The sequence below is a fragment of the Pseudorasbora parva genome, chromosome 13, assembly GCF_024679245.1.
Source record: "Pseudorasbora parva isolate DD20220531a chromosome 13, ASM2467924v1, whole genome shotgun sequence".
Lineage (NCBI taxonomy): Eukaryota > Metazoa > Chordata > Actinopteri > Cypriniformes > Gobionidae > Pseudorasbora > Pseudorasbora parva.
In genome coordinates, this window is record NC_090184.1 from 20,437,310 (window position 1) to 20,464,981 (window position 27,672).

The following is a 27,672-nucleotide window of genomic DNA, read 5'->3' on the forward strand; positions in this document are numbered from 1 at the left end:
CCCTGAACGCATATGTTCTCAGCGCTAAAGGAGCAGCGCGAACAAAGCGGCGTCCGAGCGCGCTGATTGGCTGCTGCGCTCTCCGAGGTCTGGAACAGCAGATGGGGTATTCCTCCTCCACAGACGCCCCCCTCAAATTGCGATTGTTCCCGATGCGCGTACAGAAGCTCGGTCGGAGTTGGGCTACTGAGTAAAGCCCTGTATCGGTCCACAGCACCTCGGGCGGTAGATTCTTTCAGATTGAGTGTTGCCAGGAGGCTGAAAAACACCGATAAGATTTTTAACCCCTTGAAAATCTGGTCTGAGCGTCGACGGGCATCGTGACATCGGGCATCTGGGGAGCAGAGATCTACAAGAGAGGGGTGGGTGTTTGTGTTCACTGTTTTCGTGGATGTTTGTTACTCACGACGTACTCAGACTTGGATGCTGACGTACTGGTGACTGTGTTAGGCTGCTGCCATGTGTTTGCAACTTTGTATCATTCATAATGTGTAATATGAGCAGTTGTGTATTGAAATACATTGAGAATGTCTTGCTGGAAATGTAATGTAATATTCAGGCTTCGGGTTACAATAGGATCTGTGGACTCTTGTCAATAGAATATTATGACACAGTGTTTAACATTTCATCTCTGCGAGATATATGTGATGGCAATGGAAAGTATGACTCGCCTGGCATAATTCCTGTCCAGATTACATAACCATTCTGGTTTATCCTGAATAATTCGACCAAAAAATACGATTTCTTTCACTATATTTACTTATCTTTTTTTCTTTCAAAACCCGCATGACTTTCTTTCTTCCTTCCTTCCATGGAGCACAAATAGAGAAGTGCATTTCCTCCCTGTAAAAAGTATCAGTTTCTACAAAAGTAGCCTGTTATAAGTAGGACAACTGTTTTCACCGTCGAACAAGATGAGAACTTTTTCTTGAGCACCAAATCAGCATATTAGAATGATTTCTGAAGACTAGAGTAATAATTGCAACAAAAATATTTAAGCATTTCCATCACAAGAGTAAATTAGGCTACATTGTGAAATATATTAAAATAGAGAGTAGGCCTAGTTATTTTAAGTTGAAATATTTCGCAATATTACTTTATCAAGACAAACAAAATAAGCCTTGATGTGCATAATGTGCAAATATATATATTTTTTTACTGTTCCAACTTTCCAAAAGGGTTGAATGATTCCACCTCAAGTAACCACAGCTGATTTTCAGACCAACTGCAAGATTGTGAGTGTTATTACTTATGATTCAGACTAAAATTGGCCATTAGTTAAACATGTTAAATACGGATACTTTTCTTACACAAACACACTTCACTTCCCGTGTGGATTATGGATGGATGCACTTTTTTGGGCTTCAAATTTTGGGCTGCTATTCACTGGCATTATAAAGCCTGGGTTAGCTAGGAATTATTATTTTTTTTTTAATACAACTCCGATTGTATTTGTCTGAAAGATGAATGTCATATACACCTAGGAGGGTTTGAGGTCAAGTCAGTTATGGGGTGATTTTCATTTTTAGGTGAACTATCCCTTTATGACTGAACTATCACCAATGAAAATAGTTCTAAAAGAGTCCAAAGCATCATCACAGATATCCACCTTTTTCTTGTGATCATACTGCATTTTAGTTTGGGGAAGTTCAACTCAAAAAGACTGAAACAAATAATTTCAAATCATACGCTTGCGCTACAAATAACTATTTTCTGTTTGACTGAGTAAATGAGCTGTATACAATTTTCTTCATGTTCTATTTTCAGAGATCAGGAGAATAACATAACACTTGTCAGAGATCAGGAGAATAACATAACACTTGGTATTTTAATGTGACGTGGTGTAACAAGAATATTCATGGAAAGACGATGTACTTTTCCTCCTAGATTAAGATTCAAGATCATCAAGATTCATCAGGCTCAAACTCTGAAAGAAGGGTTGGGAGGGAGCATGAAGAATAATTTTCACACATGAATTGATGCACCTCTTGATGGAAATGAATGTTGTGAGGTTATTTTAAAAAAAAAGGGGGGGGGGGTCAATATCTTTTAAGGCTCTGTATAAAGTCTACTCAAACACATCCCAAAGAATTCTGAATTTTCAATTAATTTAGTTTAAGGTGTCAATTCATGTGTAAAAATGATTCTTCGTGCTCCCTCCCCACCATTCTTTCACAATTTGATCCTGGTGGATCTTGATGAATCATCCTGGAATATGGCCATGATGTGTCTTCTTTACATGTTTGTTAAATGAAAAGCTACACACTTAGGGTAATGAAAAGCTATCAATTGAAAAAATGAAATGAAAAAATGAAAAAGCTATCAATTAGGGTAAGTAGAACTGTTGCCAAACATATAACATGCTAAAAGCATAATAATCACTGCACTTGCTTAAAGCTGCAGTCCGTAACTTTTTTGGGTTAAAATGATCCAAAATTAGTTTTTGAGCAAGTACATAACCAGCCAGTGTTCAAAAATATCTCCTAACCTTAGCCTGGTTCACAACGGTAAGCTTGTAATAATGTGATTATAATTTTAGTAGTATGGTGGCTTTCCGCTGGAAATTTAAGCATGTTGCCATTCGTCTTTGCGTCATTACATCACGTCCGTATAATGAAGGAGTCCGGCTAGTAGTAGTGTCGCATGTGAGGATGCTGCAGGTGGCGGATCATTTATAGCCTTTTCTCACAACAGCTGGACTAATCAAACTTATCATTTGCTTGGCAGAGTTTATTCCAGAAAGTTCCAAATGAATTAAGTGAAAACTGGAGATTAACCCGTAGTCAAAAACAAAATATTAGAGTGCGCGGAAATTGAAATCTACAGGTAACGCTAATGCACACCAAGTGCACAGTCACACAGTGCTGATGTTGTTAACATTAACAATTTGAGAATAAAGTATAACAATAATAATAATTTGCACTGTTTGCTGTAATAAGAGCGAAGCGGTCATTAGATTCAATCTTGTAATTTGTTTTCCCTCAGTTGGTCAGAAAAAAAGTGCAAACATCTTCTTGTTTGTTCAGATGACATTTTCCAGTGGAAAATTCTTCTTTTGGTCATACTTCCAAGTACAGTATCCACACCGGTGCGGTGAATGAATGACAGCCACACATATTCCTCAAAACATTAGATTCATTTCCGATGAGGAGCCGTGCCAATGCACAACCCACGTGAAGACTATAACGGCACTAATAACTGCAGTTGCAGGCTTCAAACAGAGATGGCGACAAAGAGGCAAAACTTATTTTAAATCCAGCAAGCAGCTTTAAATCCAAACAGAGACTTTTTTTTGGCCGGGCAGCGGGCAGTGTATATTACTACAGTAATATTTAACACGTCTGTAATATTGCCTGTTCGAGCTTGTTCATGGTCTGTTGTATTAATTTGCTAATGCTTTTACACTTTTAAATTTCCTTTTAATGTTCAATGGTTGAAGGGTGAGTACAATAATGTCATCTCATTGAAATCTTGAAAAAGTGCAATGCGACGCAAGACGATGCTAGTGTTGTTTTTTTAGTTTCATCCCAACGCAGTTACGTTTTCGCAGATTTCCCATGCAGCAGATTGTAAAGTAGCTGTATTTTGTCTTCTGTGTCATATTTCATAACTCCTGAGCGTTTCAGAAACACAAAGCAGTAGCCATCAGTAAACAAGCCGACAACTGCGGCAGTGCAAGCTGCTGAACACATAAATGAAGGGAAGGAAGAAACAAAAGGAAGAAGGAGCAGACCTGTGACTTTCAGCATTGTTATACGAAGCTTTGCAAGTGTTTTCCAGGTTGCCGTGGCAATTTAAACAATAGCCGAGCTATAGTGTTTGTGAGGAGATGCTGGTTGGGGGAGGTGAGGGAATGGTGTGTGTGTGGATGTGTGGATCTAGGCCAGGAAACATCAAGCAGAGATCTTGGCCTGGATCTTAAAGGCAGAGGTTAGTGAGCAGTTGCTTTGGAATTGGACAACAAGGGGGAATAACTTTCAAACCAGCGGGAAGGAAAATGAGGGATGGAACGGTGGCCGTGGTTGGAATAAAGTCACTGCAAACAATAGCATGAACAAACATAAAATAATCCGGATAGAATATACAGTATTATATAAATGAGCCAACACTCAAAAACAGGACATTTTGGATGCTAAAACGGCATGAACCACCACTTCCATCCTGTCTGTCCCACTTCCACAATCTTCCCAGCACTTGTGCCCAGTCAACTCAAGTGCCAAGCCACCAGACAGTCTGTGTTTGAAAAACATGTAATTATTTATAATTAGGTACTTTTTGTAGATGTGGAGTGGATATTTAGGAGAACTGGGAGATTGGATGGTAACATGAGTCCAAAAGACTGTAAAAATAGTTCTCATGCTCTTTTTCATTCATTTTTCATGGACTCCCCTGACACATTAAATGCTAGAGTGCATAGTTGCATAAGCGTGGAAAAGTACATGGCTCTCGAAGCGTGGTGCTCAAGTAGTTCCAGTGAAAAGCGTGGAAAGGGCTTATTGCATTGCAGAGACTGAAGCGGGGTCATGTTGCATGTTCTTTATCTAAATTTGCATTTGTTTTGTATAATGGGGTGTATATGTACCAACATTTGAGCTTGAATAAAAAAGGGATTAAAAGTAGTTAACTGGAAAAAGCAGTTCAGATAAGTTTGTGAAATGTTTTTTTGTCGTTGATACAAAGCTGTATTTTCAGCATCATTACTCCAGGCTTCAGAGTCGCCTGATCCTTCAGAAATCATTCTAATGTGCTGATTTGCTGCTCAGGAAACATTTCGTATTATTACCAATGTTGAAAACAGTCATGCTGCTTAACATTTTTGAGGAAACAGTGAAACACTTTTTTTAGGATTCTTTGATGAATAGAATGTTTTCGGAAGAGACACTTTTTTTATATGACATACAGATTGAATTTAGGCAGTTATTCACATAAACATTCATCACCTCACACATCAGTTGTGGAGAATGGAAGCTCAAGCATGTTTGTCTTATGTGCGAGAACCAATGAGGTTCATTCTCGTGTGTTACGCATCACAATTGAGCTTCTGCAAGAACCAATGAGGTTCATTCTCGTGTGTTACGCATCACGATTGAGCTTCTGCAAGAACCAATGAGGTTCATTCTCGTGTTACGCATCACGATTGAGCTTCTGCAAGAACCAATGAGGTTCATTCTCGTGTATTACGCATCACGTTTGAGCTTCTGCAAGAACCAATGAGGTTCATTCTCGTGTGTTACGCATCACAATTGAGCTTCTGCAAGAACCAATGAGGTTCATTCTCGTGTGTTACGCATCACGATTGAGCTTCTGCAAGAACCAATGAGGTTCATTCTCGTGTATTACGCATCACGTTTGAGCTTCTGCAAGAACCAATGAGGTTCATTCTCGTGTGTTACGCATCACAATTGAGCTTCTGCAAGAACCAATGAGGTTCATTCTTGTGTGTTACGCATCACGATTGAGCTTCTGCAAGAACCAATGAGGTTCATTCTCGTGTGTTACGCATCACGTTTGAGCTTCTGCAAGAACCAATGAGGTTCATTCTCGTGTTACGCATCACGATTGAGCTTCTGCAAGAACCAATGAGGTTCATTCTCGTGTGTTACGCATCACGTTTGAGCTTCTGCAAGAACCAATGAGGTTCATTCTCGTGTGTTACGCATCACGTTTGAGCTTCTGCAAGAACCAATGAGGTTCATTCTCATGTGTTACGCATCACGTTTGAGCTTCTGCAAGAACCAATGAGGTTCATTCTCGTGTTACGCATCACGATTGAGCTTCTGCAAGAACCAATGAGGTTCATTCTCGTGTGTTACGCATCACGTTTGAGCTTCTGCAAGAACCAATGAGGTTCATTCTCGTGTGTTACGCATCACGTTTGAGCTTCTGCAAGAACCAATGAGGTTCATTCTCATGTGTTACGCATCACGTTTGAGCTTCTGCAAGAACCAATGAGGTTCATTCTCGTGTGTTACGCATCACGTTTGAGCTTCTGCAAGAACCAATGAGGTTCATTCTCGTGTGTTACGCATCACGTTTGAGCTTCTGCAAGAACCAATGAGGTTCATTCTCATGTGTTACGCATCACGTTTGAGCTTCTGCAAGAACCAATGAGGTTCATTCTCGTGTTACGCATCACGATTGAGCTTCTGCAAGAACCAATGAGGTTCATTCTCGTGTGTTACGCATCACGTTTGAGCTTCTGCAAGAACCAATGAGGTTCATTCTCGTGTGTTACGCATCACGTTTGAGCTTCTGCAAGAACCAATGAGGTTCATTCTCATGTGTTACTCATCACGTTTGAGCTTCTGCAAGAACCAATGAGGTTCATTCTCATGTGTTACGCATCACGTTTGAGCTTCTGCAAGAACCAATGAGGTTCATTCTCATGTGTTACGCATCACGATTGAGCTTCTGCAAGAACCAATGAGGTTCATTCTCGTGTGTTACGCATAGGGTTGGGAACCGAGAACCGGTTCTTATGCAGAACCGATACTGATTTTTGAAAAATACCGGAACCGCGCGAAATTCCTGAGTGTCGGTTCCGAAAACGGTTCTGGTGCAATGTGTGTGCGAAGCGCTGGGAGTATAGCCGCGAGCCGCGCTCCCGCTCTCTCTCTCTCTCTCACACACACACACACACACACACACATACTCACACTCACACTGTCCTAGCGCTGCCGCCTCCTTTCCCCTCACGTCACTTTTTTAAAATCCCCCACAGCGCGAGTCCCGCAAACGCGGCGCCGAGGAGCTTGTTTGTAATCCAAGGACAATGGCTCATTAGTTTCGAAATGGTTTGGGTACAAGGTGATCGTGCTGAAAATAAAGGCGTTTGTCTAGCGTTATGAGCTCATTTGAAACATTGCCGCGGCTCATTTAAGAAAATGACAGCTCTGAAGAGACGCCGCTTTGGTTCGAGGTAAGTTAGTGCTAACAATAATAAAGAAAGACGATCAACACCTTATGTGTTACCACTGAAATGTGTGTATATATATATATATTTCCAAATGTAAGCCCATCTTATGCGGAATGCACGCTTCATACTGTCGTCTGCTCTGGCTCTAACTGTTTACTTTTTGCAAACCTTGTGAGCGCGCAAACGCTGCGACCTCGCACCAAATGTTTTTATTGGTTTATTAAGTACAAACAGGAGAGTTATGAAAAATTGAGCGCGAGGGATATGTTCACTTCACACAAAAATATTTTGGAATGAGACGGCTAACTGTAGTAGCGTTTAGTCCACTGTCTATAATAGACTAATTTAGAGATCACTTTTTTTTTTTTTAACAGACAACTTTGATCGGTTAACGTTGACGGTCAACCATCAGTCAAACAGTCATCGGTTAACATCCCTAAAACAGAGAGAGAAAATGTAATAAGACAATTTCAGAGGTGTAAATTTGAACATGTTTATTTTAATTTCCATAAATTCCATATGGCTCGATTAATCCTGTAATATATGTATAGTACAGGACTTTTTTTTGACATTGCCAACCTGTAAATTCTTTTGAGAGCAAGTAATAAACACAAAAAAGTATTGTTTAAAGTTGCGTATTGTGCCTTTTTCCTTTACCACTATTTGTTTAATAATTTTAATGGAACCGGAATCGGAACCGGAATCGTTAGGCGGAATCGGAACCGGAACCGGAACCGAAAAATTTCTCACGATTCCCAACCCTAGTTACGCATCACGTTTGAGCTTCTGCAAGAACCAATGAGGTTCATTCTCGTGTGTTACGCATCACGTTTGAGCTTCTGCAAGAACCAATGAGGTTCATTCTCATGTGTTACGCATCACGTTTGAGCTTCTGCAAGAACCAATGAGGTTCATTCTCATGTGTTACGCATCACGATTGAGCTTCTGCAAGAACCAATGAGGTTCATTCTCATGTGTTACGCATCACGATTGAGCTTCTGCAAGAACCAATGAGGTTCATTCTCGTGTTACGCATCACGTTTGAGCTTCTGCAAGAACCAATGAGGTTCATTCTCATGTGTTACGCATCACGATTGAGCTTCTGCAAGAACCAATGAGGTTCATTCTCGTGTGTTACGCATCACGATTGAGCTTCTGCAAGAACCAATGAGGTACATTCTTATGTGTTACGCATCACGTTTGAGCTTCTGCAAGAACCAATGAGGTTCATTCTCATGTGTTACGCGTCACGTTTGAGCTTCTGCAAGAACCAATGAGGTTCATTCTCGTGTATTACGCATCACGTTTGAGCTTCTGCAAGAACCAATGAGGTTCATTCTCGTGTATTACGCATCACGTTTCAGCTTCTGCAAGAACCAATCAGGTTCATTCTTGTGTGTTACGCATCACGTTTGAGCTTCTGCAAGAACCAATCAGGTTCATTCTCGTGTTACGCATCACGTTTGAGCTTCTGCAAGAACCAATGAGGTTCATTCTCATGTGTTACGCGTCACGTTTGAGCTTCTGCAAGAACCAATGAGGTTCATTCTCATGTGTTACGCATCACGTTTCAGCTTCTGCAAGAACCAATCAGGTTCATTCTTGTGTGTTACGCATCACGTTTGAGCTTCTGCAAGAACCAATCAGGTTCATTCTCGTGTTACGCATCACGTTTGAGCTTCTGCAAGAACCAATGAGGTTCATTCTCATGTTACGCATCACGTTTGAGCTTCTGCAAGAACCAATGAGGTTCATTCTTGTGTGTTGAGATTATGCAAGAACCAATCAGGTTCATTCTTGTGTGTTACGCATCATGTTTGAGCTTCCGCAAGAACCAATGAGGTTCATTCTTGTGTGTTACGCATCATGTTTGAGCTTCCGCAAGAACCAATGAGGTTCATTCTCGTGTGTTACGCATCACAATTGAGCTTCTGGACAAAGAGGGATTTTCAGTCTATACCCTGAAGAAAGTTAGTTTAGATGGACGTACATGATATTCTAGTCTCTCCAAAGCATTGCATATTTAATGACTGGAACACTTTAATATGGTTGTGTAGTCATTAACACTATCATACACAATAGTTAGCATTAACTAACAATACTTTTAAAGCCTTTTAAAATGTTGGCCTATGTAAATTTCTACAAATGGCATTTTATATAGACTAATAAAATGTGAATAATAATAAAACAAAGTAATAATATGAATTAACATTAACATGGACAAGTTTTTTTTAACACTTTACAATAAGGTTTCATTAGTTAACATTAGTTAATGCATTAGTTAACATAAACTAACCATGAACAACACCTCTGTAGTTAATCTTTGTTAACATTATCCAGCAGTTCATGGTTTGTTCATGTTAATTTACAGTGCATTAACTAGTGTTAGCAAGATTTTAATAATGCATTAGTAAATGGTAAAATGAACATTAACAAAGATAAATAAATGCTTTATAAGTGCAGTTCATAATTAGTTCATGTTAACTAATGAACCTTATTGTAAAGTGTTACTGGCTCTTACTTCTGAAGGCCGCTGTGTAATTCACACCCTGAATAAGACACATTAGGGGAAACATTTTAATAATCCTGTGAATGCATATTTTAAAAAGGCATAATCAAATCGAATTAATCGGATAGTAGCGAATTTTAATATGAATAGTCTCGAATCGAATAATTTTGAATTGGCAAATATTGTTCTTGAATCAAATCGAAAACCAGTGGCTGCCTACCCAAAGATTCACATCCCTACAGAGAGGGCACTGATATATCATTCAGCCCTAAATACAGATCCCTTCTAATCAACACCTGTCGTCTGATGCCCGATATCTGTTGTCAATGACTTGTGGACGTGTATCAGAGACTAATGGCTCTTATACTGGTCATCTGTAGTTCTCACAGGAGTATATTTGGGATATGAAATATTCATGTCAGATTAAGCTGGGTCGATTGGTATTTAATATTTCATCATCTCCTGTTTGAGCGCAGCGAGTGGTGTGAATGAAAGATGTGGGAGGGGCCACACACACAAACACACACACGTTTGTGAAATGTGGGGACATTCCATGCCATAGGCGTAATGGTTTTTATACAAACCTTATGTTCTATCCCCCTACACTGCCCCTGCCTCTAAAACTACCCATCACAGGAAACATTCTGCATTTTTACTTTCTATAAAAAACTCATTCTGTATGATTTATAAGCATTTGGGGTAATGTCCTCATATTTCACCCTCTCCTTGTAATACCTGTCATACCCATGTCATTATACACATTTGTTTCCTGATATTTCACAAAAGCAAACACACACACACACACACACCCACACCCACACACACTTAACTGAACACTCTGGAGATGGTAGTGTTGATAAGAAAACATGCCCCTACAAAAGAGACGTATTGTTTGCTTGTGGGATAATGATCTTGTGAAAGAGTAATCGTGCAGGAGTTTTGTCAGGGATTGAATGAGGCCATTAGCGGTTCCATTTGGGGACACCTGTGCCTTGTTTGTGTGTATTTGTGTGTGTATCGGACCCTTGAGTTACATCCTCGTGTGTGTACACTAAGTAGCTCTCCTAAAGTGATTCTAAGCGCTCATAAAGTTAATGGATTACATATATATTTTGTTGCTATGATTAATGGCAGTGTGCATAAAGACATTGGTGGACTTGAGAGAAACAGACACGAGGAGATAAAGGGAGGAGGAGGCAGCCAACGAAACCACAATAGGGGAAGTCTGAACCCTCGTGTCAGTTTCCGTTGTGCAAATCTGAGAGGAAGGGTTAAGGAGAGTGAAGCTATGTGTCACATGGGTTCAGCACTCGCTTAGCTTTTAAAGACCACCAGGCGATCAGCTGCAAAAGAGCCGCTTACATCAGAGATAAGGTAATGTGCGTTCAGTTAAGTCTTCTTATGTCTAGCAAATGGCATGACACAGCGAGGCAGTTAATGGAAAGTACTCTTCAGTCTGTTGAGAAATGTCAGGATTTAAATCAATGTCTTGTGGCATTTGAAATGTGCTGTTTTGTTGTATTTCAAATTAAAGAGGAATAAATGCAAAAAGGTTGTGATTTCGAGTAACACATGCCATTTTATCATCTAATACAGAGGAAAAATGACGGCTTTCTATTGTGATTTTAAGTATTTCAAGGAATAGTCCACCAAAAGTGAAACTTTTTTTTTCAAAAAATAAAATAAAATGATATATATATTAAATATATATATATATATATATATATATATATATATATATATATATATATATATATATATATATATATATATATATATATATATATATATATATATATATTAAATATATATATTTTTTTCTGTTCTTTTTTTCTCATGTTGTTCCAACCCTGTATGAATGCCTTTTTTTGAACAAAGATATTTTACAGAATGTTGGTAATCCAACAGTTTTGGTTCCCATTGACGTCCATTGTATTGTAAGTCAAATGTAAGTTAAATAGTTTGATTATCAACATTCTTCAAAATATCTTCTTCAACAATGAAAGTCATACAGGCTTTAAATGACATGAGGGTGAGTAAACAATTCCAGAATTTTCATTTTTGCTATCCCTTTAACACTGATTCGTTCATATAAAGTTGTGAAACCATGAACGATGAAGATAGTCACTGCAATTTCCTGACTTTTAGTTTGTTAAATGTTATCAGCTTTGTTGGAATGACAGTTGTCTACTGAATATTTTAAATAAGATTGGGTCAGGGCTATAGTCAGAGACGTCGAGTAGTTGTATCAGCAGGGTAACAGTACCCCTGTTGTCCTGCACCTGTCCTCGTCTCCGGAAGCGTCAGTAAAGCCTTTCCAGCTGGTGAGGAAGGAAGCTTTGAGTAGAGCAGTTTGTATAGTGCCAGGGGAACCTCCAAACATGAGTATATGTGTCAGCCATTGAGTCTTGAAGAGATGGTAAAAGCAGTGTAAATAGCTTTACTCTTTCATCTTTCAAATGGACTCATTACACATTTTTGCATTGGAAAATATAAACGTTTTCCTTCCAATAATTCACACTATGAAGAAAGATTTAGCCGGGATATCACTCATGTTTTTAAGTTCTCAACAGAAAATACATGAGCATTTATGTGGACTAGTAAAAGAAATTATTCAAATAATATTTTATATTAATTATTGCTCTCTTGGCTATTTTTTTTTTCTTTTAGTCTTTTTATAAAATCTTGCTTTTCATTTTGGTCTCTGGTTTCTCTGGTTTCATCAGTGATGAACCACAAGGGGACAATACTGTACTGGAAACGCAATGATTGTATTTCAATCAATGGCATTCAAATGTAAATGTATTGATCATTATGACTGAGCATCTTTTACCAGCTTAAATATTTAACGTCTGATCAAATTTAAACAGGCGGAACACTCTTAATCTAGAGATCATTTGATTGGACAAATCTATGTGGTGGATCACGAGTCAGTGTTTTCCTAGAAGACATCAATGCCATAAATTGTCACGTGGTTGCAGGAAGGCAAACACAAAGATAGAAAGTCCAAAATAAAGATTTGACAGTACTTCTAGCAAACAGATGATCAGGCAGCAACACACACTAAACCAAGACAGTGAATGGACCAGTAGTGACGGAAAAAATACAACTAAAATAGTGAACACAAACAAGGATGATGACTACACACGACGGACACATATGAACTAATAATGAAGTTAACAAAGGAGACCGATGAGCGGCGGGAATCTGAACAAAGAAACGCGTGATGTGACAAATGAAAACAAACTGAATGTCAATGATAACTAAATTTGAAGAGAAATGACTGTGACAGATACAAAGGAGTGTTGAATTGAGTGGTACCATTCAAAAGTTTAGGTGAGTAAGAAGTATCTAATGTTCACCAAGGCTGAATTTATTTGATCAAAAGTACAGTAATATTGTGAAATAGTACAACAATTTATGAATGTGATACAGTCCATCTCATCTACATGGACTGCACCAAATGTTCCAGTTCTTGCTGTGAGATGTTTCTCCACTGCTCCACCAAGATACTAGAAAGTTCTTAAACACGCCTGAGGGGACGTATGGTCACACGTGGTTTTGGCACTGCAAGGACCATCAGCTGTCCTTCCTGTCTCCCTGTAGAACCGTCTTAAATTACAGACATAGCATTTTATTGCTCGGTTCACATCTGCAGTCCTCATGCCTCCTGCAGCATGTTCATGGATCAGAGATCCTGGACATCTTTCCCCTGATGTCAGAATAAGGGTCTCTCTAGTGTCTTAAGTTATTGTGACTTTGACCTTAATATCTACTGCCTGGAAAGTGTTAGTCTCTTAATGACTGTTCCACGTGTACATAATTGTTTATGGTTTGTTTAAACTCTTTCTTAAACTCAGAATCCGAAAAAAGAGACATTTCCTTTTTTTTGTATACTATAATATACTATATTATATATAGTTCATATACTGTAGGTGACCTTGAAGCACATGGAATAAACACAAAACTTTAGCTTTGGATTCATGGGGTCTTTAAATGTGTTGATGAACTTTTTCAATACCGTTATTCATTCAAGTTTGTGCTCCATGGCATGCCTATTCTGGTCACATCCTCATGAATAGTTTACTTTCAGCTGTGACTTGCAGATGTCAGCTTCACGTGGGTTTGTGTGATATAGAACAGAGCACGAGTCTCTTGTCAAGAGATATCAAAAATACATGGGTTGGCGAGGAGTGTGAGATGTGCATACATTAATTGTTTGATTTAGGGATTTGCTGTTCTCTTACTCTTTTTTTTCCTCTGACCTAGATACCGAAGAGTTAATTCTTTGATGTTAAAACAAGAAACAGAAACATTCTCTTTCTCCGTTCTCCTCCCTCTCTGTCTCTCTCTAGAGTTCTTCCATGCAGTCGTGGCTGGGATAAGATGGATGACAGGAATGACGGTGTACGGGTTGGAGAGAACAAATTCATCAGCAAGTGAGTATAAATCTTACCAAATTCTTGATAACATCTGAACAAATGTTTGCTTTTATTGTCCTGTTACGGTTCTGTAATGCATTCACCATACAGGATTGTGTAAGTAAGTTTGTCATTATTGTAATATACCTAACATAATACATGGACATGAATATTGCTTTAAATTTAAATTATTTAATCTTAATTAATGAATCATACTATACAGGCGCATCTCAATAAATTAGAATGTGGTGGAAAAGTTCATTTATTTCCGTAATTCAACTTAAAAGGTGAAACGAATATATTATATAAACTCATTGCATGCAAAGTGATATATGTCAAGCCTTTATTTGTTATAATTTGAATGATGATGGCTTACAACTTATAAAAAACCCTAATTCTTGAAAAAATATAAATGTATTATTAATTATTAAAAAATATATTTTGTATAACCGATTATACCTTTTTCAGGATTCTTTGATGAATAAAACAATAAGGAATATTATTTATTCAAAATATTAATATTTTATAACATTATAAATCTTTATTGTCACTTTTTTAATCAATTTAACACATCCTTGCTGAATAAAAGTATTAATTTATTTCCAAAAAAGAAAGAAAATTAAATGACTGACCCCAACCCTTTGAACGGTAGTGCATGTTGTTACAAAAGATTTCTATTTTTAAATAAATGCTGTTCTTTTTTAACTTTTTATTTATCAAGGAATCCTGAAAAAAGTATCATAGGTTATAAAAAATATTAAGCTGCACAACTGTACACACACACACACACACACACACACACACACACACACACATACACAAACCCACACGTACACACAGAAAATAAAAAAATAAAAAATTGACAAATAAATACACATCTATGAAATATACAGTACTGTATACATGTACATATTTCAATAAAGTAGTAAAATAATACCTACAATATTTAAATAGCATTTTTAAAATAAAATTATTGTCTGTATAATTTCTTTATTCATTTGCCAATTCAGTCAAAAATGTAATTGAAAAGGTGATCGCATGGTTGTATCCAATGAACTTTGATTGTATTTTTAAGACCCTCTGTGCCCCCCTTAAGGTCCCTCTGACACAATATACTGCATAAGTTTTACATTTTGAAGATGAATTATTAAGCAAGACATCGTTCTTTCTCAGGAGCAACATTCTCTCTTATTTAAAGACCTACAATCTCTACTATGAAGGAAAGAACCTGCAGCTACGACACAGAGAGGTAAGAAAGAGTTTTAAACTCATTGTGTGGCAGGTGGGGAAGCGTTTGACCCCTTCTGTGCTTTCTCAATTATTCACCATTGTCAGGGGAGTAATAACTGTCTGTGTCTGGAGGGGATGTGTGTCCCTGTGTGGGGGTGACTGGGTCTCCTTTTGTGTCTGTGAATCCAGCTTGCTCAGGTGCTTTGGCTGTCCCAAATTACTGACCGTTTTAGACATGCTGTATCTATCATCTATAAGCCTCATTTATTCTAAAAGCAAAACGGTGGCTTGTGTGTCACCCAAACCTAATATTCAGGCCCATTATGTATGGTCACTTCTGTTCATCAGGATAACAAACTCAAGTACGAGTGTATATGTATGTTGAATGTATTCTGCCGGCAGGAAGAGGAGGAGCTGATCATAGAAGGACTTCTCAATATCTCATGGGGTTTGCGTCGACCAATCAGGCTTCAGATGCAGGATGACCACGAGCGAATCAAACCTCCTCCTTCATCTACCTCCTGGCACTCAGGCTGTAACCTAGACAACCAGAGGTCAGACAAACACACATATTCATATTAGCTCATTGACTTTTTTAAACATGCTTTATTGAGAAAATATTCTATGTATCCGTGAAAAGAGAAAGAAAGAACGTGCTGTCAAAAATCGAACAAATCAAAGAAAATGTAATAAGGTTAATCTTGCTCTTTAAGGAAATATATCTTGTTTTGTGATCATTAAACATCACATTAATAAACAAGATTGTGATTAATCAGAGTAATTCTTATGTTGCAGCTTATTATTAACCATAGCATATCATCATTCTAATCATCATCATCCTAAGCCGAGTTCTTTAAAGGGGTCATAAAGGTACATGCACTTTTACAAGTTGATTATACAGAAATGTGTGTTGGTAGTGACTGTACACAACCATCCTGTAATGATAAAAATCCATCAAGTGTTTTTTTTTTTTTTTTTTAAATCTCCTTGTATGTTTTCACCTGTCTGATATCAAGCCGTTCGATGTGTGACGTCACATGATCGGACACACCTCCCACGACTGTTGCTTGACAGCAGTGTTTCATCTCAGACCCGCCCTAACCGAGGGCAAGCTGTCCGCCATTGTGGATATGCTGGAGCAGAATGGTGTCTAAGTGATTGTGGTGTTCTGTTCTTGGGTGTAATAATGAACACAGCAGTCATTTTGATGTTGATATATCTGATATATCGAATTGATACGGTTTAACTTGCACAGATGTGTCCTGAGAGAGTCGCTGTCAAACTTTCTCCTGTTGTCTAAGCAACGCTTCACACTCAAAGCCCCCACAGAACAGAGGGGCGGGTCGAGCAAAGCTCATTAGCATAAAAGGCACATGCACAGAAACGGCTTGCTGAAAACAGAGCTGTTTTTCACCAGGTTAAATGAGGGATTTCTTAGAATACTAAATAGAATTTTTAATTAAAGTATATTACAAAGTTTTAATTTAGACACTAAATAATCATATTAACTTGTAGAAAAATGGCATTATATGACCCCTTTAAACTCAAGTAACCTTGAAACTTTAGCAGCTCAGACACCGAGAGCCTGCTTTGTTTGTTGCCATAGCAACTATATCCTTGTGATGACCATGCTTTTGGCATTCCATCAGCTGAAATGTTTTAGACTTGTGCGATATAAATAATGCACACATCTCCAATGTTTTATGGTTTTGATCTCCTTTTGTCTATTTTTGCCTCAACTCCAAATGAGGAGTTCAAAAGAACTATTTATATCTGAGAGCTCCAGCATAAATATTGTTTCCAGCACCTACTGAGGTCGATAAACAGAATGAAAGACTTTAGGTGTCAGTTTGTGCCAGAAATGTCTTGATACTGTTATCTTAACAAGCAGTTCCCAGAATCATTTGATTTTGTCATTTGAAGTCCAGCATGTGTTCATATTCATGACACGAAACTTCATCCTGCCCCAAAAAATTGTGGATCTATTTGATTGTTGTGTTTATTAAGAATCATTGGAGGCTGTTCTAATGATTTTAATATTGAATATGAGCTGATTTGGGTCGGACAGGAATGTGGCTTACAGTATGCAAAGTTGTGAGTGCAGATGTCGCTTGTCTTGTTTTTTGTTTTCCTCAATAAACCAATAAAAATGTCATCTTTTGGTAGTGGTTGCACCTACGCTACCCTTCAAAAATCTGGGGTCAGTTTTATTTATTTTTTAAAGCAATTAATACTTTTATTCTGGAAGGACATCAATTTAGCAGAAGTGACAGTAAAAACACTACACATGGGTTGTTTTTTTGTCTTTTACATCACCAAAGAGCACCTTCAAACATTTCATTGAACTCCCTGAGCACCCCAGACTTTTTTTGCCTTTTCAAGACATAATATTTCTATTTCAGATAAATCAAGAGTAGCATCAGTTCTGGCAGGTCGTGTTATGGGTCCTGCACACTGTGCGATTTTTCTAAATCCTTTGCGAATGTCCCTTGTCAGACTGTACGAACATGATCCCTGATGTAAGCCATGTCACACTGTAAGATCTCAGTTGGCATTGTCACTTGTCAGTCAGGATTTGCCATCTGATTCCCCCTGAATCAGACTGAATTCCTGAATTAGGTTGTACATTTTTATATTGACATTAAAGGTGCACTATGCAACTTTTCATCCACTAGAGGGCGCCTATTCTAAACGGCTCGCGAGTACCGGGACTTTTATTATGACGGCACCGGACACAGTCGCCGGGCGCCCGCACTTCCGCTTTTTCCGGTCAGGTAAAAACAGCTATTTTTTTCATATCAGACCCGTTTTGGGGCCAAGGGCTTCGGCCATCCGTCCACTCTCTTCCCTGAACGGAAATGAAGTAGTGGGCTGTACTTTCCACACGACTGACATCAGGTTCAAGTACGCCAGGTTGGCTGGTGGTTATGTTGCCCGCATACCGCCTCCCATGGCCGAGACTGGTGTTACGATACCTGTCGGGCCGGGGCTAGTAATGCTACTGCTAATTAAGGTTGATATCTCTGCAGCACTATAACTTGATATTTTTTTAATGACATCATCACCCTTATTTCTTCTCAGTCTTTTGATGCGTGTAGGTCATTTTTTGGATATTTTTACCTCAATTTTTTAAAAGGGCACCTTTAATGCTATCTGCAATACATCACTGCTTCTGTTCTGTTTACTCTGGGGGTTTATCACTGCTCTCCCTGCTCGCATCCATAGGCTGCATGGACACACGGGGTTCTTGCCCAGAACAGAACCAATCTGCTAATTGTCAATCATCTTTGACATTGTGTTTCAACAGTGGTCCTGATAGAAATGCTGTTCTTTTGAACTTTCTATTTATCAAAGAATCCTGGACCAAATGTATCAAGTTTTTAACAAAACTATTAAGCAGCACAACTGTTTTCAACATTGATAATAATAAAGAAATGTTTCTTGAGAAGCAAATCATCAACTAAAGATGATGAATGATCATCTATATTAGAATGATTTCTGAAGGATCACGTGAGACTGAAGATTAGATTAATGATGCTGAAAATTCAACTTTTCGTCACAGAAATAAATGACATTTTAAATTACAATCGCCACGTGACTTTGGTGATCCGAATCATGAATCGATTCGTAAAGGTTTCGAAATCACCCATCACTAGTCTATGGTAGAATTTTGGTGGAAAATTTAAGAAAATGTTCACTGAAATGTTTTTGCCAAAACATATTAAGAATGTTATGCTGTGCTTTGAAATGAGACTATTACGTAATGGAAGAATTGTTCTTTTCCTCTTTACTTGTTGTCCAGTCAGGAGGGTCAGACACAGACTCCTCAATCTCCCCCTCAGTTGGAAGTGACTCCCCCAGAGGACCAACCAAGCAACGGCACAACAAAACACCATGAAGAAGATGAAGAAGAAGAAGGTAAAACCTGCTTTTTTTTTAAAACAGTTGCCTTAAGTAAACCCGTGACTTGTTCCCACTTATCTTCTGTTTTCTCCTGCCAGATGTGTGTGACGTCTCCTCTCAGCTCCTTAGAACCAAAAGCGATGCCGGTGTACTGAGACGGGGCAGGAGACGGTCTCCTAGCGACCAGCGGCGAATCAGAAGGCACAGATTTTCCATCAACGGTCACTTCTATAACCACAAGGTAACTTGAGTAAAAAAAAAAAACTTGCGTGTGTGATCGAAGTTCCATCTCAGTCATGCAATCTCTTGTTCCTCTCTTTCTCTCTCTCGTTCAGACGGCCGTGTTCACACCTGCATATGGTTCTGTAACTAACGTACGGATCAACAGCTGTATGACCACACCACAGGTGCTGCGGGTGTTACTGAACAAGTTTAAGATTGAGAACAGCCCAGATGATTTCGCCCTCTACCTCGTTCACACCAGCGGAGGTCAGCTGCTTTCTTTTTATTTTCCAACACTATTTTTTTATTGTGCAACACTGAATCGCCATCTAGTGGACTGAGAACAACATAACAAACTATATTTATACTATAGTGGAGGCTAGATTCACTATTATAATCGCTGGTGCTTAGGCTATGTTCAGACTTTTTCTGTTAAAATTGCTGTTAAAATGTCCTCAAATTTAACAGACAAAGTGAAGTTATAAAACTAAAATCCGGCCATGTTATACTATAAAAGGTCATGCACAGTTATTTTGCAGAGCAAAACAAAGAACTCATTTGAACGTGACCTCCGAGACCCCAATTTTTTTTGCTCATTTGCGATTTGCATCTGCTTTTTTTCATAAAAGTGTGAACAGCACAAACCACATGAAATCTGATCTTTTCGATTCTGATTTGGGCAATCAAAACATCAGCGAAGTTAGTCAGTAGAAGGGCGGTGAGCTGTTATGCTCATAAGTATTACAGTGACAGCACTATACAAGCAAAACCTGGAAAAACTGTAAAAGAATCCTCATTTGCATCCCTACCTTTACAAAAAGAAGTTTATTCAAGCTTGCTATTAGTATACTTCTTTTAAACCAAAAATAAGAAAGTATACTTTCAATCTCCTTGTATATACTTCTCAGAAATATATCTATAAGTCTAGAAACCAGAGTGTCAAGGTTTTTTTGTGCCAGTAAGCAAAACACCAAGACTGGTTTCCCACTGAAGCTAAGCAGGGCTGAGCCTAGTCAGTACCTGGATTGGAGACCAACTGGGAAAACCAGGAAGCTGCTGGTAGAGGTGTTAGTGAGGCCAGCAGGGGGCGCTCACCCTGTGTTTTGTGTGGGTCCTAACACCCCAGTATATTGATGGGGACACTATACTGACAAAGAGCACCATCTTTCGGATGAGACGTTAAACCGAGGTCCCGACTCTCTGTGGTCGTTAAAAATCCCATGGCATGATCCCATGACCCTCAACCACCCTCAAGACATGAGTGTAAAGTGCTTTACAGTAGTACATATGAAAGCACTATATAAATTATAACTTTGCTAATACCAATAAATGCTGGGGCTAGATGCACAATAATTGGCATGATGATAAATAGCTAGCTGGCTGTTCAAAAAAAAAAAAAATAATAATAATAATAATAATAATAATATATATATTCTGTATACTCTATAGGTTTTTTAAATAACATTTTCCTTAAGGTGTACCTTTAGCCCCATTGTACCCCACAAATTTTAAGAAAATGTATAAATCGAGTTGTATATGTGTACATATGTGTTGTATGTTTCAGAGCGTGTTCAGTTGAAACGTACAGACTACCCATTGGTAGTGAGAATACTTCAGGGACCATGTGAACACATCTGCAAGATCTTTCTCATGGAGCAGGATCTGGGAGAGGAGATTCCCTATGAAGTGAGTGTGTGAAGGAGGGTCGATCTGCACATCAATAACCTAATGAGGTTACTGATAAAGAAATACAAAGAAATTTACATAACTGACTGCATTTGCTCTCCACTGCTCTAGGTGGCGCAGTACATCAAATTTGAGATGCCTGTCCTGCAGAGTTTTATTACCAAACTGAAGGAAGAGGAGGACAGGGAGGTGCAGAAGCTGAGAAGCAGGTATGAGCCACCTTACATAGGTAGATGGTAGAAGCTTTGAATCAGTTGCTTCGCTAAATGATTCAGTGGCTGTGTCCGAAATTAACAATGATGAACAAATAAGAAAAGAATGGTCTCACTTCTGACTAAGGCTCCATTCTTTTGCATAATGGTAACCACAAAATTCAAAAACATTACAGAAACTCCTCTAAATGTCCAACATAACTGAACATTAAACAATAACATTAATTTGCAACATCTTTGACTTTACTGAAAAACATAAAATAACACTTGAATCCCTATATTTACTCTCCTAATGCAGTCACTTGTGAAGCAAGGGACTTTTTGAAATCATTGGAACTACAGATCCACTACCAAGTTAGTTGTCAACAGAAGTTATTTGTGTAGTTTTAACAAAAATGAATGAAGTAAACTTAAGTTTTAAATATATTAGGTTGATTAAACACAATTAAATTAAAGGAACACTCCACCCTTTTTTAAAAATAGGGCTTATTCAACTTCTTCCCTCCAATTAGATATGTGGGCAAATGCATTTTTTTCTTAGTGCATGCATTGTTTTAGTTTGGCAGGGTCTCCACTAGCTTAGCTTAGCATAATGAATGGAATCCTATGTTGCCAGCTAGCATGTCCCAAGTAAAAGTGATCAAAAAAAAAAAAAAATTTTGGCCTGCGTATTCCCAACGAGTACAAATAGCAATGCAGTTTAAGACTAGGCGATTTCCTAGGCAGATATTGATTTAGGACTATATTATGGGGAAGCACAGGCGAAGCACTGCTACTTCTCTGCGCCCAAGTAGCAGTGCTTCGCCTGTGCTTCCCCATAATATAGTCCTAAATCAATATCTGCCTAGGAAATCGCCTAGTCTTAAATATAAAAAGGTGGAGTGTTCCTTTAAGTTGTTACAAAATGTTAACAAAATGTAGCTACTTTAGCTTATTTTCATTAAACTGAACACAAGGCAAACACTATTTTTTGGAGTGTACTTTTTGAGTAGGTACTTATTTTGGATAAGTAATTACTTTGTGACTGCTAAAAAACTTGCGCCTCGCCATTCACAAATCCTCTGCTGTGGCCTCATGGGATAGTAAAGTGTTCAGAGTTCACACTTAGGAGTCATCCAGATTTTTTTGCCTATTCTTTTTTGTGAATTCGGAAATACTTTTTTTGTGATGCACTGTTTTGTTGCCTACTTTATAGTAGTTCTCAACTTCTTTAACACTTTAACTGAAATTAAATATGAAATAAAATAAACAAAAACCTGCATTTGTTTTGGTTCAGTTAGATTCTTTTTAGATTTTTTTTACTTAATATTAAAATAATTAAAACTGAAATATAAATGAATAAAAAACTGTATACATACAGTATGACAAAAATACACAACAAAATGTAAAATATAAAAATAAAAACACATTTAAAATATTAATAAAAACTATAACAATATCTCAAATCTAACATTTTTTTCAAACTTAAATAACATTAAACACATATACATTTATATGGTTATTTTATTTAGCCGTTTTTCACACAATCTTGCTATTTCTCACATTACCTCACGTTATGCAAGAAGGTTTGTAATACTTGAAGAGAGTCATCTTCCAGCTCAACTGCACTTTCTCAACTGGCACAGAAAGCATGCGATAGAAATGTGTCGTCACGGTGGCTCAGGTCTGCTTTCAGTTTTTTTTTTACCTAAATGCCATGTGACTGCTGCCCCTAGAGCCACAGAAAATGATGTCATGACAAAGCTAATTGGCTGATTGCACCACAAGAAGACGCACAGTCACAAGCCCTTCACTAGTGACTGTCCTGAGCTGTGACGTCCAAGCAGCAGACCAGCACAACATCCAGACAGGAATTGGGCAGCAGGCTGACAGGACCTTGCATGTCTAATGTGTCTGTCTAATGGAAGATTATGGAGCATGACATTTACTATTATCGTAATTTGCAATTGACATTTACGCAACTTTATTAAAATCACAAAAAGAGTAGGCCTATTATATTAGCCTATTTTTTATGTAATACATTAACATTCAAAAGTTCAGTAAAGGCCAGTAAAATCTGTCTATTTATCAATGAATCCTGGATGTGAATGTGTCATGGTTTCCACAAATAGATGAAGCATCTCAACTGTTTTCAGCATTGATAATAATAATAATAAGAAGAAGAAATGTTCCTTGAGCAGCAAATCAGCATATTAAAATGATTTCTGAAGGATCATGTGATATGAAGACTGGAGTAATGTTATAACAGGAATAAATTATATTTTACAATATATTCAAATAGAAAACACAATATATTTATAAATACAATATATTTTTTTTCTTCATTCTAATATTATTTAACAACATTACTGATTTTTAAAGGTGTCTTTATTACAGCGTACTTATATATTTAAGTGAGGATTAATATTGATTAACTACATGTACTTATTATAGGGTTAGGGTATAGGGTTTGGTTGAGGGTTAGTTGCATTTATACCATGGTCTGTTTTAATACTCGATTCTGATTGGCTGGAAGGTGTGCAGTAAAACTGTTTAATGCACAGGTAGTTCCAGTCAGTTTGATTACAGTTCGAAATTAATCCGCCACTATAAACACTGGTAACCATTGTAACACAGTGACGTGACACACAGAAGCCAATGGCACATATGTCACTATGCGCAGATATGTATACGTATACATATCTATAACTATGCACGTTTTGTCACATCCGTTGCACATGCTGATGCAGTCTTCGATCATTATCATGTCACTGACATTATCGCGACAAACACTGACATGAAACCTGCATGACACCGAGTTGTGGAACATGTCCCTGTGTGTCGTGCGTTTTTTAAATTCTATGATGGTCGTGACACCTACACTGACAGACTCCAGCACCTATAATCTTATTTAATTTAATGCATTAAATGTAATGTGTCTTTAGGTTGACGCGGGGTTTATTTCACACTATTTCACTTTATTTCAAATAAAGATTCCCTTGTCACTGCAATGTTGCCTGTCATTCATAAATAATTTTAATAAATCCATTAAATAATCATTAAGTTATGTTCGATATGCTTAAGTAACGAGGGGATCTTCAGACTGACAAAGAAGAGATAGCCAACGCATCTCTCTCTCTCTCTCTCTCTCTCTCTCTCTCTCTCTCTCTCTCTCTCTCTCTCTCTCTCTCTCTCTCTCTCTCTCTCTCTCTCTCTCTCTCTCTCTCTGATCTTTCTCTTTCAGTTCTCTGTCTCTTTCTTTTAATAATGAATTTAAATAAATGTGGTAATTTATTCATATAAAAACCTTTCGATGGCTCTACTTTATTTAAAACGACGGTGTGCTAGAACTAACGAGACGCAAGACAACAACCGTCATTTTAACCCGTCTCTTAAAAAACTTGTTTTAACTTGGCAAATAACCATGGTATAAGCTAGAGGCAACGCACCCTCCGCTTCGCGTCGGGCGGTTCTTCGCCTCTATGCCGTGCATTAAAATCCTTCAATGCATGGCTAGCCGTGGATTATCCCTTACGTAATTACAAACCTGATTCCAAAAAAGTTGGGACACTGCACAAATTGTGAATAAAAAAGAGGGAATGCAACAATTCACAAATCTCATAAACTTATATTATATTTACAATATATAGATAACATATCAAATGTTGAAAGTGAGATATTTTGAAATGTCATACGAAATATTGGCTCATTTTGGATTTAATGAGAGCTACACATTCTAAAAAAGATGCGACAGGTTAGCAATAAGAGGCCGGAAAAGTTAAATGTACATATAAGGAACAGCTGGAGGACCAATTTGCAACTTATTAGGTCAATTGGTAACATGATTGGGTATAAAAAGAGCCTCTCAGAGTGGCAGTGTCTCTTCAGAAGTCAAGATGGGCAGAGGATCACCAATTCCCCCAATGCTGCGGCGAAAAATACTGGAGCAATATAGAATAGAAAGGAGTTTCTCAGAGAAAAATTGCAAAGAGTTATCATAATTTACAGTGCATTATATGATCCAAAGGTTCAGAGAATCTGGAACAATCTCTGTGTGTAAGGGTCAAGGCCGGAAAACCATATTGGATGCCCGTGATCTTTGGGCCCTTAGACAACACTGCATCACATACAGGAATGCTACTGTAATAGAAATCACAACATGGGCTCAGGGATACTTCCAGAAAACATTGTCCGTGAACGCAATCCACCCTGCCATTCGCCATTGCCAGCTAAAACTCAAAAAAGACGCCTATCTAAACAAGATCCAGAAGCGCATGCGTTTTCTCTGGGCCAAGGCTCATTTAAAATGGACTGTGGCGAAGTGGAAAACTGTTCTGTGGTCAGACGAATCAAAATTTGAAGTTCTCTTTGGAAAACTGGGACGCCATGCCATCCAGATTAAAGAGGACAAGGACAGAAGCCTGCATCTCTGATGGCATGGGGCTGCATGAGTGCTCATGGCATGGGCAGCTTACACCTGGAAAGGCACCATCAATGCTGAAAGGTATATCCAAGTTCTAGAACAACATGCTCCCATCCAGACATCATCTCTTTCAGAGAAGACCTTGTATTTGCATCAATTACAACATCATGGCTGCATAGAAGAAGAATCTGGGTAGTGAAATGGCCAGCCTGCAGTCCAGATCTTTCACCCACAGAAAACATTTTGCGCATCATAAAGAGGAAGATGTGACAAAGAAGACCTAAGACAGTTGAGCAACTAGAAGACTGTATTAGACAAGAATGGGACAACATTCATATTCTTAAACTTAAGCAACTTGTCTCCTCCGTCCACAGATGTTTGCAGAGATAAAAAGAAGAGGGGGTGCCACACCGTGGTAAACATGGCCTTGTCCCAACTTTTTTGACATGTGTTGTCATGCCATGAAATTTAAAATCAACTTAATTTTCACTTAAAATTATATATTTTCTCAGTTTAAACATTTGATGTCATCTGTTATATTTAGAATAAAATATTGAAATTTGAAACTTCCACATTGTTTTTATTCACATTTTGTATATTGTCCCAACTTTTTTGAATTGGGTTTGTATGCATAATTTACTGTTATTACTATAGTAATAGTAAAATACAGTGTTTCCATTTTTTTAATGGAAGCTGGTTTCCGCCACAAAATAAGTTTATCGCAACTTATCACACAATAAAAAAAAAAATCGTTCATTTTAGATTTTTTTTAAATCAAAATTGTGCATTAAAGTATATTTTGCATTCTTTCAGAATTGTGATTACCTTGAAATTATCCTTTTTAATTTATTTATTTTATTCTGTGGTCTTTTTGAGCATATGAGAATTCTGTCATATCAAAAAAATCTTACAATACTAGCCCTAACCTTCTGAATGTAGGGTTAAATAATTTCCTCTCTCTCTCTCTCTCTCTCTGAATAGATATAAGTATCTGCGGTGTATCATTGAGAAACAGCTCCAGTGTTTACCAGAGGCGTCCACCTGTATGTGACTCCCGCTCAACCTTCTCTCAGAGCTTCATGTCAATCAGTGGACTTCCAGAGATTTTCAACAGCCCCTTCCACCCTAAATGATTTTTAATCTAAACCACTAAATATGCATTGATATTTGCTGATCAGTGAAGATGGATGGTACATCTTGTAATATAATAATTCTTTGTATATTTTTTCCTCTGCATTATTTGGTGCTGTTGTGACATCCAGGTACAATAATATAAAAGCACATTCCACTAAACCAGGGACATTTTTTTATTATACTGACAAGCACAAAGTAACAGAGAAATGCTTACAACTTTAGTATTATTTGTTCGATTAAACCCATTATAAAGGGTCATGAGTGACTGATCACTTTACATGTTGGATGTATTGAGAATACATGCCGTCTGAGCCAACCTGTCTGAAGTGTGACTGCATTTGACCAACGTCTCTATTAGACAGTGATTAAGAAATCGTTTTGTACCAGAATAGTGAGAGGTGTATCCCATACTGAAGTGAAAGACTGTGAATTTAAAGAATGACTGAGAACAGAGTGAAAAAGCACAAGGGAATGTAGGATCTGAACATCTGAATGCGTGAGTTAGTATGACTAGTATGCGTGTTTGGGTACCTGAGGAGAGTGTGGTTTTTACATGTTCCTGGATCAACATCAATGAGGTGCTACATCCTTTCCCTCTGTTAAGTTTAGGACTGTGTTTTCAGGGAGTGTTGATCCAGGAACACGTCTTGGCAAAATCACAGTGACTGAAGAGGACAGCCTGGCTGTAGCTAAGACTTTTAGACTCTCATTCACACCTGTTGTATGACTTATGTGTTGTCATACTTCTGAGCTTTCATCTGGCATGTGAGTCTGTATTTTAATAATTCTGATTGTAAAACTAAGAATATGGTGATAATTATATTTAAATAAAATGTTATCATCAGAAAATTAAAAACCTCCACCACCAAATGCATCTGTTTTTGGAACATCCAGGGATGTTGAAGGTTCTTCATGAAACCAGTTGCCAATAAAGTGCCTTTATTTTTTAGAGTGTACTGTATGAACATTGCAGTCCGAATCACATATTTGTTTACATGTGCAACATGTGTTCCAAAAGAAGTGCATAGAGATAGCTA

The 27,672-nt window shown here is 37.9% G+C and overlaps 1 protein-coding gene across 3 annotated transcripts; it reads left to right on the forward strand.

Annotated features, from left to right (window-relative positions):
• Window positions 1-87: 87 nt before the first annotated feature.
• rassf2a (Ras association domain family member 2a) lies at window positions 88-27,582 on the forward strand. Of its 3 annotated transcripts, none has more exons than XM_067413402.1 (10): window positions 88-362; window positions 13,781-13,864; window positions 15,020-15,095; window positions 15,479-15,630; window positions 18,879-18,994; window positions 19,078-19,220; window positions 19,315-19,468; window positions 20,766-20,887; window positions 20,999-21,096; window positions 26,483-27,582. In XM_067413402.1, exons 2-10 carry the CDS (start codon window positions 13,812-13,814, stop codon window positions 26,550-26,552), a joined length of 984 nt encoding a protein of 327 aa, XP_067269503.1. In that variant the 5' UTR covers window positions 88-362; window positions 13,781-13,811; the 3' UTR covers window positions 26,553-27,582. The 3 variants fall into 3 exon arrangements, with proteins under 3 accessions (XP_067269503.1, XP_067269504.1, XP_067269505.1); XM_067413403.1 differs by lacking the exon at window positions 88-362 and adding an exon at window positions 10,656-10,799; XM_067413404.1 differs by lacking the exon at window positions 88-362 and adding an exon at window positions 12,491-12,761.
• The last annotated feature ends 90 nt before the right edge of the window (window positions 27,583-27,672 follow it).